At 42.8% G+C, this 18,404-nt stretch overlaps 1 protein-coding gene across 1 annotated transcript in view; it reads left to right on the forward strand.

Annotated features, from left to right (window-relative positions):
- The window catches only part of atp8b5a (ATPase phospholipid transporting 8B5a), a 59,752-nt gene that overhangs the window by 16,308 nt on the left and 25,040 nt on the right, over positions 1-18,404 (forward strand). The window contains exons 2-5 of the mRNA XM_084054575.1: positions 5,328-5,425; positions 5,598-5,656; positions 12,607-12,720; positions 14,125-14,223. Coding sequence (XP_083910701.1) covers positions 5,383-5,425; positions 5,598-5,656; positions 12,607-12,720; positions 14,125-14,223 — 315 coding nt within the window. The 5' untranslated portion in view covers positions 5,328-5,382. The remainder of the gene's footprint in view (positions 1-5,327; positions 5,426-5,597; positions 5,657-12,606; positions 12,721-14,124; positions 14,224-18,404) is intronic.

The raw sequence follows: 18,404 nt of genomic DNA on the forward strand, positions 1-18,404 counted from the left end.
CTATCCTCAGTGTTAATTTAACTACAGTATGAGAGTGTACACACATAACCTAATGGACCTGTAAGGGCCTCTCAGAGTTGTAAATGGATACATTAACGCTGATGATTTTTACTGTGTACACAATGTCTATGATCTAAAACAGATGATTTGACTGTGTACACAATGTCTATTATCTAAAACAAATGACTCTCCGTCTGTTGTCTGTTCAGCTGAAACTTAAGGCTTATCCTGGTACACAATTGTATATTCAATGTCTCCATAAAATGATAATTTCTATACACTTCTGTAATGACACCATTCACTAATGCACCTCTTACCTCTACAAGCTCAGAACATGCTTTGTAATGCGACACATTGTGAATGTTTACTTGTATAAGGACATGCCCAAAATATGCCGTGTTGAAAGTGAGTTAACGCATTAAGACCAGGAACGCGTCCTTGTCATTTTAAGATTTCTTTGGCTATTCAAAAATCACACCCAGTGTGAAGTGAGTGGTGCACTTCTGTTTGTGTTTAATTAGTGTAACTGGTTGCATCTTTGTGTTGTAATCAGCTGCAGCTGTTGAGGCCGTGCTCAGGTCGCGCTCAAACATACAGACCCACACACAAAGTCCTTTCTTGGAGTGGTTGGCACCACTCAAAAAATAGCAGATCTACAAGCTCATTCGATTTGCCGCGCTATGAGCTTCGTGCAAGTCTTTGAATAGGCCTATGCTTATTTTTTTAAAGTGAACATTTGTAACTCAAATCTTTGCTTCTCTGGGTTCTGCAAATGTCTTCTAAATCTCTAACAGTTTTTTGAAAAAAACTTATGTTGCTATAATATCAGTGGTGCTTAAAACCTTATTCATGTCAAGGACCACCCAAAATGATATGTATTTGGCCGCGGACCCCCATCTCAAAACATGTTATCAGCAGATATACAAGCTCATAGTGCAGCACTCGGTGCCGCGCTATGAGCTTGTATATCTGCTACTTTTTGAATAGCCAAAGAAATCTTAAAATTACACAGATGCATTCCAGGTATTATGGGTTAAATGAACACTCTGGATTTTACAGCGGAGCCAGCCAGACCGTTCTCCAAGTCTGTCTGGAAATCTGGATCCATCATCGCCTCATTATGGAGGGGAAACCAAAGTCTCTTTATTCCAGGGCAGTGGTCAGCCTGGCATGGCACGTTGTCCAATCAGCAGAGAGAACTCAAACAGGAGACAGGATAAACAAGTGAAATTTGAAGTGATGAAACCATCACAATCAACGTTTCAGTTTCCACATCAATGTAAACGTGCCAGAGTTAGCTAAAGAGCTTTTCATCTGTAGTCCCTGGGTAAAAGCTGGTGGTCTAGAATGATCAATACAATACCACAAAACCATCATTTGTGCATTCCTCCCCCAAAAAAACAACAAAACAAAACAGTTATAGTATGTAAAATCAATGACTGTATGTAAGAGCGTTGTCAACGATTGATATATATGCTTAGCCATGATATGCAAGATTTGCGTTAAGCCATCTCTCAAAGCTGTACTATGTAACTTTCCTCTTCTGCCCCGGATTTGAACCAGGTTTCCTGCGCAAGTGCTGAAATGTTTTACCATTGAGCTAATAGAGGCTGCCTGCTTGCTCGGGGGATAAATTGAATCTTGACTTTCAGGTCAAAATTCTAGGTGTCTAGGTGAGGCATGACCTTTGACACAATCTAAATGTCTCAGTAGAAGAGCAGGGAGACAAAAAAAACACCTCAATTGTATGAGTTACTGTATATTGTATTAACATACTCTACTCAACAGAATGGAAAAAAATACATTTTATTCCTTAAAAAAAAGTTACATAGTGTCACTTTAAGTTTGAATTAACCCATTAAGACCTGAGGCGGCTTCTAAAAAAAATCGAAATCCTAACAGTTTTTTGGAAAAAAATATTAAAAAATAATTTTCACGATTTTTCAAAAATAGCAGATCTATAAGCTTGTGGCGCGGCACTCGGTGCCGCGCTATGAGCTTGTATATCTGCTATTTTTGAATAGCCAAAGAAATCTAAGATGACACTAGATGCGTTCCCGGTCTTAACGGGTTAAAAAAGTTAGATAATTGTTGCTCTCTCTTATTTCAGTAGGAAGACTAACCCGGCAGTGGGAGGCTCTAACAGAGAAGACTGTTTACCCAAACGTACTACTCCTGTATTGCACAACACATCCACCTCAGTTACCCTTGATGCTCTGCCACTACTCTGCCCTATGAACTAACTCAGTGGAGGAGGTGCCAGCCCATTTAAAGCATTAAAAAACAAGACACGCATGTGTTAAATATTTATCAGACGGACTGTGTAGGTGGGACCAGAGTGAGACAGACATGGGGGCCAGAGACGATGGCCTTTATAGGACCTGGATGGCTGGACGCTAGTCATCCAGCTATACGGGGTGGAGAAGGAAGGGTGTCTCCCACTGACTCACACTTCTCTGTGTGGGAAAACATGTTTGAGGCCCAAGGGCTGATGCAAACCCCATGCAAGCACCGCGAGTAGAAGTGAAAAGAGGTACTGCGAATCATCACTGTCTCGGGCAGAAACCTTGTATATCCATAGGAGTTTTAGTTTTTATCTTGTTTTTTTCCCCATAAATTCAGATTTTAAACTTCTGTCTGTGGATTTTATAAATATTTAATTAATGAAAAGTATTCAAGAGCTTGTGACTAAATGATTGGTTCCACTGGAACACAGGTTCTTTTTTCCATTTCGTGAAAAGTAACAAATATGGACATTGCCAAGAAACCTCATTATGTCCAAAGCTGTTACTTCTCTGGACTCAAATTCAAAAATAGCAAAAGTAGCAGATCTGCAAGCTCAAAACGCGTCGCTTCGCGCCGCGTTTCGAGCTTGCAGATCTGCTACTTTTGATGCTTTTGTGTGACGCTGTAGTATGATCAAGCAGAGCGTTCATTTACGAAAAAACACAAGAAGTTAAAAATACGGAGATGAGAGGTTTCTGCCCGACAGCAACGATATGCTGGACTCGTCTCACACAGACACACATGCGTGGGAATAAACACACGTGCACAGAGACAAAGTACAGTGTATGCGGTTCAGGTGTTTGCCTCCACATATTCAAACCGAGCAAACATCTGCTGGTCTAGGTCAGGAGAGAGTGTGCATATATAATAACATATTAATACATAATAAATACATAATCCTCCTATAATTTGACAAACCTCTGTAGTGCATGGGTGCATGGTGTCGTCCAAAATTGTTCTGCCCGGTTCTCCTCTCTGGCTGGAGCAATTGATCTGAATTTGCACATAGCCATTGACCCTTACCATAATGCACCTAACAGCGAAGCCCGTTTTCCGATTACACAAAATCTCAGCTGTTTATTTGCGTTTTTGTGTTCGCTGGCTCCCGGGTTGCCAGATCATGTGCACATATCCCCCCACGGCTATGGTCTAGTTATAATTATACAAACTAAAATATAATGAATGACGTATTATAAATGGAAAGGTGTCAGCTACAACACTGCATCAAATGAGTGAAGACAGTGAATAGATTAGGCGCGTATAGTAGAATAAAAGCAACAAGAATAAAGTCATTGACATGAATTAAAAGCCAGTGTCCAAAGCTGTGGAGCTCTGGTGTCACCTCTGGTCAGTCACCAGGTTCCAGTCTGAGGACCTCAAGCTGCATGAAGTCCTCGAAGTGGGGTCCGGGGACCCCCAGGGGTCCTTGAGGGGGGTTTCAGTGGGGTCCCCAGGAAAATGACTCAATAGCAATCACTGTACCCCATATAAATTGGCTATTTTGAATATTTTTTAAAACATTTTAACAACAGAAATCTTGTGTCAGCCTTTTCAGTTGGGGGTCCGCAGCCAAATACATATTGATTTGGGGGTCCTTAACATGGCTACATTTGAGAAGAACTGGTCAAGAGGACAGAAATATAACTAGGTCATGCAAAGTCTTAACCACTTAAAATCACTTAACCACTTAACCACTTAAACCTTATACTTCGTTGACTGGGGCCCCTTAGGGGTACTCTGTACTGTACTTGCCCCCTTCGTTTTTACCAAATACACAAATTCAATTTTCCCAAAAATAACCCTCTCTACAAACTCACAGCATGTACAAGCGTTTTGAGTTTGGCTGAATGTTCGGGTTCATGTGGTTAAAGCCCTATTTAAAAATTAAAACGGCCAATCTAGAAGTAGAAGGACTTCTTTACCATATAAATGCATGGCAGGAAAAAAAGAAAAAAGAAAACCCTTTCTGTGGACAAGGCCCCAAAGCCTTCTTCCTGCTGTCTAAGTAAAGACAGAGTAACTGGCTGAGAAAAAACTGATGACTCCTAAAGCACAATACATGCTCCTTACAGAGTTTTCGGAACGGGTTTGAGGTGATATAACTACAAATTGACGTCATTCAGAACTTCTGATGGGCGGTCTCACAACTTTTTTCCAGAACTCCTGCACCCCCAGATGTGCTGACTATCCGAACTATAGTTTGGAAAGCCTGTCCAAGAGGGCAGTTTTTAACGACGTCGGGAGGAGCATGTATTGGCCTTTAGTTTAAAGAGGGAATGAGTACCTACCTCATAGGGCAACTGATGGAAAATGGTATAATAGCAGTTATATAGTATGGCACTGCCCTGGTTGGCATGTGGGGTGTTGGTCTCAACAGCTCCATATGTTTAAATACTTGGTGTACTGAAGAGACACAATGTTTGCATTGAGTGCATTAGTTGGCAGAACTTGACACCACATGAAAGTGATCGTCCCTATTCTGGGGTGAACCTTCAATGAAAATAGGCAGTTTACAAGCTCACAAGTTGTGAGCTTGTATTGACTATTTTCAGCAAAGAGATTTGGTGTAGACTGTAGAGGGAAAACAGGAGGAGACCTAGTATAGACCCCTGGGGGACTCCTTGGTCAAGTATATAGGGTTTAAGAGGTTAAATACGAGAGAGGGAGCCAATGTTTGCGCTGACTGTTTTAATTTGAGGAATGTTTTTTCACGCCAATGATTATAGTAATTGCCTTTTGTTGTATACTGCACTGATGTGCATGTGTGTGTGTGTGTGTGTGTGTGTGTGTGTGTGTGTGTGTGTGTGTGTGTGTGTGTGTGTGTGTGTGTGTGTGTGTGTGTGTGTGTGTGTGTGTGTGTGTGTGTGTGTGTGTGTGTGTGTGTGTGTGTGTGTGTTTTTCCCACATACTTCCATTTAATTGTTATTGTTTTCATGTTTCATCTCTTGGCACTGCTGTCACAACATCCAAGTGAAGTTTCCCTGCGAGGACATTGAAGGTCGTTTTAAAACGTTAACACGTGTCTGTCTCTCTGTTCACAGGGGGGTATGATAGACAGATAGAGGCAGAAGAAGAAGAAGAAGAGAGGAAGAGAAGATGACATTCTTTGGCATGGACTGTACCAGAAGGAAAGAGAGAGGTACCGGTACATTAAATGCACAATCCTTTGTTGCTTTTTAGTAACATGAATGATGAATGTACAGGAAGACTATAAAAGTCTGTGTTCTTCTTGTCAATGTCATTTCACTGTAAGATGTGAAGATCTTTCTTTTTTTTTAAACAATGAACCTTGTCCTATCCCTGTCCTTCAGAGCTGGAGAGGAAGCTACGTGCCAACGATAGAGAATACAACCTCTCTTTCAAGTACGCGGTAAGTAACGTCACGGTGTGTGTGTGTGTGTGTGTGTGTGTGTGTGTGTGTGTGTGTGTGTGTGTGTGTGTGTGTGTGTGTGTGTGTGTGTGTGTGTTTCAGTACAGACATACATGTGTTTACATATATTACATATATTTCTGATGGTGCGTGCGTGCGTGCGTGCGTGCGTGCGTGCGTGCGTGCGTGCGTGCGTGCGTGCGTGCGTGCGTGCGTGCGTGCGTGCGTGCTTCAGACAGTACAGACATGCATGTGTATATATTTATGATGGTACTAGAGTTTCGGGGGGCTACGCCCCCCTCAACCCCAGCCGCGCACGGGGCCCAGCGTGGCCGTGTGTATATTGGGGGACCCAAATCGCCGGAGTGAAACTGTGGAAATGTTTTTTTGAAAAAGGAAAAAATTTGAAGAAATAATATTTGTTATGTTTCAGGGGGTCCACAGGGGGTCCGCGGACCCCCTGATGGTCCACTGACCCCCTGTGGAGTGTTGGGACGCGCGGGGACACCCCTGGAACATTGCGGACCATTTCGGTGTTTTTTTTTTTTTCATGAAGGTGGTTGCTTGTTTCTGGCGCAGGCTGTGCAAACCTGGCAACCCAGCGCATGCTGCCGCACGTTGAAGTGGCGTAGCGTCATGAGGGTCAGTGGGGCCGTGGCTCGGTCAGTGAAGACCCTGTAGTGCGGATGATATGTGGCATAGAGGGGCAGATTGTAAATCCACAGAGGAAACATCCGTGGGCTACCATTGGTTCAGCGATGTGTGCGGTCGCCCTGCGGCCCCTCCTCCTCCACCAATGTGCAGTATTGAGAGCCCTGACGTCACAACAATTGGAGCGATGGGCACTGCACTGTGGTTGGTTAGGGTACACCTAGGGCCCAGGTAGAACCCAGTTAAAGCCTGCATGGGCAAACCCAGTTAGTTAGACCAAGGCGGGTTAGTTACCCGCCTTGGTCCCACATAAACATGGCTAGTTGGGGCCCACCTAAGGGCCAGGTAGAAGCTACTTATAGCCTGCATGGGCATCGCAGTTGGGACTGAAGTGGATGCCGCTGACATTGCTGACATGGGGTCCATATGGTTTAGCCCACCTTGAAAGCATATGGGAACTACGCTGGCATGCTGGCTGTAATGCAAACGCTGCATCATACCTGCAGTGTGTAGTTTGATGTTGTGTGTGTAGCAGATATACCTGCAGTGTGTAGATCAATGTCCATAGGAAAGTCAATGGCCAGCAGTGTTTTTTTTCCCCAGCAGAGTTTCTAGTGTCTCTGTGTCTCTCTGGAAGAGGTTGCACATGAACTCTGCAGCCGCACTGAGGCGCTCCAACACAAACACTCTGACATTAAGCTGCTTGACACAACAAACATCAGCACCACGCTGCTGTTTGTCCAAAAGACACAATATCTCCTCTCCCACCGACGTCATGTGTTCATTTATCGACAGCCGTACAGACTCCTTTTGACACATTTTACGTCGTTTATCCAGCTGTCACTGACTCTCCACATCGGGCTGTTATTTTGCTGCGATCAAGTCAACGATGTGAGAGATTAGCTATCACAGACGGACGGACAGGGGGTGAAACATAGTCTTGCGCCATGCCTTTCGGCCTGGCGGAGACAATAAAAAACCGAAAGTAAAGGAAATGGCCATTTCTGCAACAGAAGTAGTCAATAAACTATGCTATGAAAACATGGGCCACATTGGCAAAGAATGTAAGAAAGAGGCAATCATGTAGAAAATAGCCGATCTCCAAGCTTACAAAGCCTGTCAACGTGAGGCGTTTCGAGCTTGTAGATCGGCTATTTTCACAATATGTACTTGTGGAACGGAGTCAAACAGAATGGGGGGGGTCCCAGATCAAGTACGTGTATTTGGGGGGGGGGGGGGGGCGGCGTGAAAGGGTTGATAAACACTGCTGCAATCGGAGCGAAATTATGTGAAATTACTACATGACCATAATGCAGCCTAACATGCGTTGCAGGGGGCGGTCCTGCCATTACGTTAGTTACTGTAGTTGCTGTGGAGCTACATAGTTCTCCAGAAGACACACACAAACATACACCATCTACAATGGATGAACTGAGCAGCAATATAGACATTCACCACACGAACGTGCATTGTTGACAAAGTGATTGCACAGCCGCTGCAGGCATGACAACCAGGTTAGCGTTAGCGACATGGCAGCTATCACAGCGCCCTGTCCGTCGTGCTGCAACTGCCTGTGATGGCTACAGCAGTAACAGCAAGCTGTCTGCGATGCCATTGTCTGGAGACTGCTCTTAGCGTGACACGACCAATGAGAGTGAGCGCTGTAGTTGTTGCTAAGATACGGTGGCGTGTCTGCCCCATAGCTTGTAGATCTCTCACACATGATTGGCGTAGGCTGCGTTGCCAGGTCTGACTTTGTGTGTAAGCAATGGTCGGCTTATTTTTGCGCGCCTTTGGGCTCGTTTGCATTGTGCGCACGGCAGCGCTTGTTTAGCGTACGTCAGCGCGACGTGGCAACGGACGTGGCAACGTGAAAGGTGATTGGCTGGTGAAAAGAAACACCCGACGTTACACCAGAAATGGTGCCTGGAGAAAATGGTGACCAAAAAAAAAGTTTGGAAAAAAAGGAAAAAAAACCCGCAGCGGCTGCCTGCTGTTGTGGTGATGAGGTCGTGCGCACGGTAAACGGTACGAAGCTGCCTCCCCTTCCGTTTTGTCCGACATTTGGTGAGTAGAATTAATTATGTTGCGCGGTGGAAAAGGTGTAGTGAACAGTGAGATGTCCCCTACGCGAGGCGTAAATTCAGCGCGGCCGGCGTGGCGAGTCAGTTGGCGACATGTGGTCTGGCGGTGCGTTGTTTATTCGATAACAGAGCTGTGGGGTGTCGCACCCAGGGTGCGGAAGTTGCTCGGCATTTATATAGTTAGATGTCTGTGTGTGTGTGTGTGTGCGTGCGTGCGTGCGTGCGTGCGTGCGTGTGTGTGTGTGTGGTCATTATCAGTAGACTGGCTCTCAGCCAATAGCAGGAGAACAGTGTACTGCTGATAAAGGGAATTCTCCTTAGCAGTGGTCTCTGTTGTTCATTGTCATAGATTAAGATAGAAAGCAGCTGCAGATGAATAAATAACATTTTTTGGGGGGGAAATGAATGCATCACAGTGTGTGGGCGTATACGCCCAAGTTCTAGAGAACTCTTGATGACACTGATGATTTTAGGTTACAAAAGCCCTGTAACTAAGGTTGGGCGATAGGACGAATATATTTTTTGGGCAATATTTGTCAGCAATATACTGTATATATAGCAAATGTAATTATCTGCCTCCGCGAGAATTCAACTCTTCGAATATAGCCAAATTAAATGTGAAGCGCAATACGAAGCGTGCGTGAAATGTGAATCAATTTGGGCCATTCTAATGATTATAACTAGGCACATTCTTGTTGCACTGATTTATGACGAGTCTACTGTATTAAATTGTATATGCCGTACGTATAGCTACTGCACAACATGAATATTTCGGGTATTAAATACAGATTTTTCGTTCATGCGTTAGTTTACTACTCTCATCTCGTACAACTTGGCTCACTCTGCCCATGAGAGCATAAACGTGGACAGCCATACCAAACAGGGTGTATACCCTCGTACATAAGGTATGTAAACACGAGAGTGTGTTTACATACCGTATGTACGTCCAGAAGACTTTTAGGACATTTTACAGGGAGTTTCACTGTGGCTAGTCAGAGCTGTTGGCCTCTTGATAAGAGACACCTGGTAGACAACAAATGCTTCCCAGCGGACTAGACCAGGGGTCCAAAACCTTTCCATGCCATGGACCCCCAAATAGCCATAGCCTCTGGCTAAGAAAGAAAGAAAGAACAAAAATAGCCGATCTACAAGCACTAAAGCACGATATCTAAAGTTTTGGGCTTTTTGCACACACGCATGCCCTGGATTAATAACTGTTGCCTTAATCTAACTGTCCGTCTTAATTAATTGTTGGAAAGGATATTAACGTCTTGGGTGTTGGTACTGAACTATTATTGTGTGTTGTGTAACTTGATCACAAATCTACTGGAAATATGTGGTCACTTCTGACCAAAATGTCAACTGACACATCAGACTTTTTGACAACAACCTACAGTCTGGTTGATATGTATGAGAAACTAAGTTTATGATGTCAGAAGAGATAAGATGAAGTTACACCACAGGGAGTAACAGAGGGGTGTATCATGAATTTGTCTCACATATTATGACAAAAACATGAACTGTCATGTGTGATGTTTATGTCTAAAAGTGCTGTAGATTGCAGGATGAACTGTACTAATTCTGGTAATCCACACCGTGATCGCCTGTTTTACCATGCTTAATAAACACGTTTGTTAACAGCACAGGTAATACAGTCAAAGGTCATGCTAAAAAAAGGATAAAACAAAAAGCGGTCCAACACACTTCTGACGTACACATCGCCAATGCTGCCCTGAACACATTCACTAAATGTCAGATCAACAGAGTGGCACGGCTGCCGCAATCTAAGTGACACAATTATTTTATCGCGTCCTGTGAATGCACCTTTAGTAGAGTAACATAAGCCTTTGATATGCCACTGTCCCCTTTGAATATCACCAGGGAAACATAGGCAGGTATTTGTCTAAGGCGCGAATGTTATCATCACCCAGCATGTATTTGTTTTATTACTCTGGAATAATGGGGCCATATTTTCCGTACTGTAACTCAAACCACAAAGGTTTAATTAAATCATGTAATAAAACCCCCAAAAATGGGGAATGGTGGGGTAGAGAGGAATGAGTGTTTATCCACATGGACCCTATAGTAGTCCTAATTCTGGGCATGGCATAATGGCCATCATTCAGCAAGAAGTGGTGAAAATCTGGAGAATATAATTGATCTACAAGCTCACAACGCATCGCAACGCATTGTGAGCTTTTAGATTGGCTATTTTTGGTAAAGAGATTTGGCGTAGAGGGGAAAAAGGAGAGGGCCCCATGGGTGACCCTGGTTACCTAAATATTATGGTTTAACCCACAGTTTTCTGAAAAACTTAAGTTGCTATATCAGTGGCTCTCAAACTTTTTCATCTCAAAGACCCCCAAAATTATATGTATTTGGCCGCCGACCCCCATCTCAAAATATTTAGTTCCAGGGACCCCCAAAAGCAAATATTTGAGGTAGAAATGTTTGCTTTAAAAATGGGTTAAGTGGTTAATCAATTGGGTAACTTGATGATTAATGAACCTTGAGCCAAGGACTCATCTTCCTAATATTAAATACGTTTTGTTCAAGAGCAAACTTTTCAGAAGTGGTGCTATATGACAAATTCTTAGTTATAGCGCCAGTTCTGGGTTCACTTGAACTGCATTCGATACAAAAGGTCAGTGTCACCTTGTGATGACAGAACAAGTGCTGACTGGACAGTGCCGTCATGCATTATGCTCACTAATGGGCCCTGCCCAGGCCACATTTAGAACACGTATTGGCTTACTACAGGAGTATGAATTATGAATTATTTGCCGCAGTCGACTCCAGAGATTACAGTATGTGAGACAAAAGATGTGTCAGCCAGTCAGTCAGGTGGATGGAGGACACACAGTTGTGTAGGAGAATGCGACACAGCGTATTTATGAATATAAAGTTTACACTCTGCTTGCCATGCTGTTAGTTCACGGGTCTTCAACAGGGGGTCCGTGACCCCTAGGTGGTCCTCGGAGTTACTACAGGGGGGCCGCCAAATCTTTGTGTGATCGGATTTTTTTTTGTTGCATTAACCACTTGAACCCTAGCATCCCTATTCTGAGGAGAACTTTAGCCAAAAATACCAGATCTACAAGCTCACAACGCCTCGCACTGCGAGGCGTTGTGAGCTTGTAGGCTTGTGAGCTTGTAGGTTTGTGAGCTTGTAGGTTTGGTGCAGAGGGGGAAAAAACAGACTAAGTACAGAGTGAAAGTTTACTAAGTATTGACAGTTTAAGTGGTTAAATGTCTGAAAATACACAACATGAATCCAACACACACTGATGATGGTACTGTCAAACAAGTCTATGAAGCTATCTACTGAATGAAATAGTTTAATCTGCAGCACAATTTCATGGTATAGCGGGGGTCCCTGCTTCACCTCTCTCTCAGATAATTTTCATTTTCAGCTTCAACGATGGTGTGCGTGGCGTGGCCGCAGTCTCACTGTAATCACACAAGACAAAACAGGACAGAGAGGGCTGATTGAGCTTTTAAAGACTCAAAGACTATCAGCTGCTTTAAATACGTGGAAGACACATTCCCCTCATTTCCTGCCTTCCTCAGTGTTTATTTAACACTGAGAGTGTGCAAATGGGGGGGTATCTGCTCATAATTCCGACCTCCCATTATTCCGACGTCCCAATAGTCCGACAAATGCTAGGTTAGTGTGAGGTTATGGTTATGGCACCAAATGGCACCAAATGGACTCATAAGTGTCCATTTGGTGCCATTTGCACACACTCAGTTACAGACCTGTATTGTTCCATCTTACAGCCTACCCCAAAAACCATACCCCACTACCGCAGCACTTTATCCAATGAGGAGTTAGGTAGCTGTTGTTTATGCTCCTTCAGCCAAGTACTCTTAATATGAAATCATTTTTGTTTTAGCAACATGTTTTTTTAGGTGTAATTAACAGCTAATTAACTTAAGTACTTGTTATAGTGCCACCTGTGTATGTGTGCCAACTCTTGTGATGATGGTTGTTAAATCTAAGCCCAGGATTTCTAGCCGCACCCCTGTGCAATGTGCATACACATGTTATTTCCCATATGTATTATCACATTACCACTTTTTAGACATTTAGATTGACTCCAGTCCATGATCAATGCAGCTGAGTTCCAATATAAGGATCGTATCATACCAGTTATAAACAACAAATTTGTTTTCTCTTCTGCCTCCTTATCCATGAATCCATCCATCCATCAGACCAATGCCATCAAGACGTCCAAGTACAATGCCCTCACCTTCCTGCCTCTCAATCTCTTCGAACAGTTCCAGAGGATCGCTAACGCCTACTTCCTCGTTCTGCTGGTGCTACAGGTGAGGCACAGTCACTCGTGTTCATGCACACACACACACACACACACACACACACACACACGCGCATGCATGCACATACGTATGCACGTACGTACGCACAAATATGCGTATCGACAGGTCAGTGACTGTAGGAAATCAATTCTGAACACTTTGTTTAACAGAAAGAATACATGTGTCACAGTTACAATATTTTGAAAAGGCACTTCCCATACACTGTGACGTGTTTGCGCAAAATGTTCTGTGTACACATTGACTATGGTCCCTTGGTAGCAAAGAATACAAGAATGTGTTTGTGTATTCGATTATCGTTGATCATGTTTAAGACCATCTTAAAACACATAATTTGCCTTTCCCCAACCTGTAGCATCTCAATAACCTTTTCGGGCACAAAATCCCAAAGCCGTTTTTAAAGGCTGTTATGACCACAGAGACAGACAGTGAAAACCACCATTGCTTGAACTCTTATTACTGGCTGCTAATTATAATAATACAAGCACAATAATAAGTCAATCATTGAATAATAAAATTTAACAAATAATTATTCAATAATTTAATATAAATAATAAATGGTGCAATAAATTATGATTATCAATCAACTCAGTCGATAACCTCAGTAGACCAACTTGATCATTTGGTAGATCAAAAATCACCCCTGCCCTAGAATCCCATAATGAATATTTGTTGTTTATAACATAATAACATATACTACAATGTGTCGTGCGGCCATAGTTGAGTGGGTAGAGAGGCAGTCTGGAAATCAGAACATTGCTGGCCTGAACTGCGAACTTGTGCAATAGGTTTTCTAAATATAGAATAGTGAAAATAATTACATGAAGGTTTGTAGCCCTCTCAGAAATGTTATTCTGAGGCTTTCCAGTGGCTTTTGTCTGCCATAATACTGTAAACTGCCATTTCCCTATGAATGAGTAGTGCCATTTACCCCTGGCTTCAGATCAACTTACTGAATTATGACAAAAGAGAGTTGTGCAGCTGATATTCTTCTGTTATTTATGTCAGAAAAAGAAGTACTGCAACATATTTCCTTGACATGTAGGGGAATAGAAGTATAAAGTATCAAGAAATGTGAATACTCAAATAAAGTAAAACTAACATTGTACTTAAGTACAGTACTTGAGTAAATGTACTTGAAAGTGAAGGCTTGTATTACAATGAGCCAATAAACAGGATATAGCTCAGTGAAATGCCTTCAGATTAAGGAAGTGCGATAGTATCCAGCACAGGAAGTTGCCTCATCACATCCACGCAAGTTTAAGTGGTTAATAAGCACTTAACCCATTAAGACCTGAGGCTGATTCTACCAATCATTAACCGTTACTGAGAAGCATGTTAGTAGGTCTGTGCTGTCCGGTGTGATGTTGATGGAGACGTTCTTGGTGTGTCCAGGTGATTCCTTGGATCTCCTCTCTGTCCTGGTTCACCACCGTCGTTCCTCTGGTGATGGTGCTGACTGCCACCGCAGCTAAAGATGCAACGGACGACATCGTAAGTGCTGTCTTTTCTTTCTTTCTTTCTTTCTCTCTTTCTTTCTTTCTTTGTTTCTTGCATAAAAATAATCTTAAAACTACAGCGGTTCATGTGGTCAGTGAAGCGCATGTATCCAGTGTTGCCAGAATCAGTGAGAGAAACAAGCAACCAGGTCTAGGAAAAACAGCCCAAAAGAAGCATCTATGGGGTACATGAGCACTTTAACATATACATCAGCTATTTGAAAATAGCCGATCTACAAGCTCATCAGCTATTTGAAAATAGCCGATCTACAAGCTCACAACGCGTCGCGATGCGACACGTTGTGAGCTTGTAGATCGGCTATTTTCAAATAAATTCTTGCGGGGAAATTATAATAAGCAGATCTGGCAACCCTGACTGTATCTCCGCCAGGCAAGGTGGCCAGTCTATGACGTCTGTCATCTATGACGTATCTATGACATCCACTGAATTGTGGATATAAAACACAAGTCATGTGGTACTGGCAGTGTCCACAATGAATGTGGCGCAAATCGGCCCAGCGGTTAGTGAGATAAGCACCAGATAGACAACATTAGCCCTGGACAGACAACCAAACATGCAGAGGGGAACTCAACTCCCGCCCTCTCATAAAGAAAGAAAACTGGAATCATGTGGATCTCAACATCTACATGGGAACGGCATGGCTCCAATGTGGAGCTCAGACTTCATGTGACCAGCCTGTGATGTCTGTCATCTATGACATCAGTTGTCTATGACATATGAAGTATGACTGCAAATACGTCACATATATCTGTTGTCGTGCAGAAACCAGCTAACTCCAAAAAAAGAAATTAGGAAATGAAAAAAACAAAACAAAAAGTGGAATTGGGAGGTTTTGTTCATCATCATTGATAAGAACAGCTGAATGGACCTTCAACCTCACAATGAGGTTAGAGGTCAAAAGGGGGTGGAGCCTGGAGTCAGTTAACCCAGATAACTCCACCCCCCTTTGGTGGAGTTAGCTGGTTTAGCAGAACGTTTGAGGAGCCAATGGAGTTAGCTGGTTTTGTCAAACGCGCTTTTTAATACTTTTCATTGGTTCAATATTTGTTTTACCAACACACAGACGTAAAGGGTGTTCAATAGCACTGATTGATGGAAAAAAATGCAAAAGCGTCAAAATGGAGTTAGCTGGTTTCTGCCCGACAGCAACGATATGTAAAAATAGTAATAATAGTAGAGGTACAGTGCTTCTTTTGTTCCAGCAGTTTGCAAGATAAAGCCCCCCCCCCCCCGCTCTTCCCCCCCACACACACGCACACGCACACGCACGCACGCACACACACACACACACACACACACACACACACACACACACACACACACACACACACACACACACACACACACACACACACACACACGCATGCACACACACGTATGCACAGTCTTATGGCTCGCCTCCTACAGAGCCACACCGTATAAAAGAATGCATCAATCACACAATTTGAAACATTTGAACAATATACTATTCTGCTCTACAAAGTGAAAAGGATGTAACTGTGTGGTTAGGCTTTTTTTTACCTTATGGTGTGCTAATTTTATAATTTAAATATTTGTGATTTAACTGAAATAGCCAAGCTCCATTGTGTGCAATGTTTGTGTTAAATGAAGCACAGTGATCACCTCAGCACTTAATGGAAACATTTTCATTAGTGAGTGCATTTAGAGGTCACATAACCGTTCCATAGTGGTGAATCCAGACTTAAGGTTTACACATGAGGCCCATGATGTTTACAGAACTCTTTCTCCACAGTCAGAAAGGTACGTACTGTAAGCGGGGAATGTTATCAGCTGTGGAAGATAACACACTGTCTGCTGTTTGTGTATGAGGCTGGGTTTGTTACTGTGACTGTGTATGTCACTGTGACTAAAGCAGGTGACTTCCCATTTCCCACCACACACAAAGCAACCATGTTGAGTGACTGAACGAGAATAGCAGGAGGAAGAAAGATTTTTTTCCAAGACAATGAAAGGAAAATACCTTTATTTGAGCTGTCAATGACAGGTCAACCAAATACTTTTGTTTCTAAAGTGTGTGTGAGTGTGCGTGTGCGTGTGCGCGCGTGTGTGTGCGTGTGTGTGTGTGTGTGTGTGTGTGTGTGTGTGTGTGTGTGTGTGTGTGTGTGAGCTTTGTATAGTTTCGCTCAAATCCTTGCTGCCTCTGGATCAACTAGCAGTTATAGTCAAAAGTAGGGAAATGCACCATTAAACTTTAAGGAAAACAATAAAGTGTATATACTTTAGCTACAAGTACCAATTTGTAAGCATCAGTCTATCTACCAGACTTGTTATTTAACTTGGAGGTGTGTCAAAATAAAGTTTTTAAGACCTATGGAGGGACTTAATTATGACGAGAGGGATGCTATATTAAATGATGTCATTCAATTAATTTGGCAGGTATCGCTTTTCTTCTTTCTGCTTTCTATCATGTAAACCACAGGCTTACAACATAAATCTACTATCACATAAAGCTATGCCACTTTATTCCCCTGCACTGACAGCTAATGACCCACACGTTTTGTGTTTGGTCAGAAACGTCCATTATTTGTTGAATAACTCAAATGGTGCAGTCATAAGTCGTCTTTTACATTCTCAGAGCACAAACGTGCCCAAGACAATAAAACCGGCAAGAATTTTCACAGGAGCCTGTCAAGGTCAAACAAGTACTTTAGCAAAGAGTATATACACACAGTGAAATCCTTAGTGTTCATTCAACACTAGATTGTACAAATGGATCCCGTTATTTAACCTGTGACTCAGAAGAGTGCACACATGGAACCAAATGGATCTGTACGGATTCATTTTGCTCCATTTGTGCACTCGTAGGAGTTAAATTAACCCTGAGGATGTTACTGTGTAGAGTGGCCCTGCAAAGCTGATGTCATGCGTTAACCATTAACCTCAGGAGCACAAGAGCTGTTTTGTTTGGTGAGAGTGGTGCTAACCTTTGCGGAGTGCCAATACCAGTATCATGACCAGTCTAATAGCACTGGTCTTGGTGGAATGCCCGGTGTAGCCAATTCCGCTGAGCTGATTTAAAATCCTCAGTGTTAATTCAACTCAGGCTTTACAAATGTAACCTTTGGTTCAATGTGTACACTAAGTTACAAATGGATAAATAAACCCTGAGGACATTACTGTGTAGGATGTTTAGAGTTAGACAAATTGTAACTGTTAGGGCCCTCCACACAAAGCACTCTAACTATGTTTATATTGTTCACCACTGTCACCATTATAGTTATAGTATAGTGGTGTGTACTCTGCCTTCAACTTGAGTTAAATCGATGTTTTGTCACGGAGTGGTTCTGGAGGTGTAGGACTCAGGTGCAGAACGACAGATACAGGCCGAGCAGTGAATATTCAAGGAGGTTTATTTCTCAAAAACCACACACTGGGAAATCACAAGGAAGCATGGACTTAGGTATACACTAATTATCAAAGACTTAGAAAACACATGTGACAAGAACTAACCACATCAAAATACGACGACGAACTGACAAGGGACCAAACACACAGGGGCATATATATAGACATGGACTAACTAGACACAGGTGAACACAACAGACAATCAACATTGGGATAGGCTAGGGGACTAAGGGGACACAGGTGGAAACACTGGGAATCACAGGACTGGTTAGACAAGACAGGTACGGATAACTAAGCAGACAGGAAACACAAGGAACAATACTACACAATAAAACACAGAACACCAAGGCAACAAACTACACAGAACTAAAAGACCAAAACAGAACAGGAATACAAAGTAAAAGTCCAAAAGTAATAAACACAGACAAAGTCCAAGGGCTGAGGAGCGGACCGTGACATGTTTTTAAAAACAATGCACTTGTAGTTAGCGTTATACGTATAGTGCTTGGTGTGGACGGCCCTTAAAGCAGATAATGAAACTGTCACTCGTATTCGTAGACATCAGATGACAGCAGTGCCTGTGCCTCCCGTATGCAAACTACACGTGTACTGTGGTACTGTATATACCACAATGCTCTACACCTTTGAGCGCTGTGCTTGCATGCACTAACTGACTGATTGGTTAAACTTGATAGTGCAGCTATCTTATCACAACTTTTAACTCTTTAAACTTTAAAGTTTAAAGGGTTGTATTGTCTGGCTGTCATTTTAGTGAATACATGGTGCGG

The sequence above is a fragment of the Gymnoscopelus microlampas genome (assembly GCF_963454915.1).
Source record: "Gymnoscopelus microlampas genome assembly, chromosome: 4".
In the NCBI taxonomy this organism is placed as follows: domain Eukaryota; kingdom Metazoa; phylum Chordata; class Actinopteri; order Myctophiformes; family Myctophidae; genus Gymnoscopelus; species Gymnoscopelus microlampas.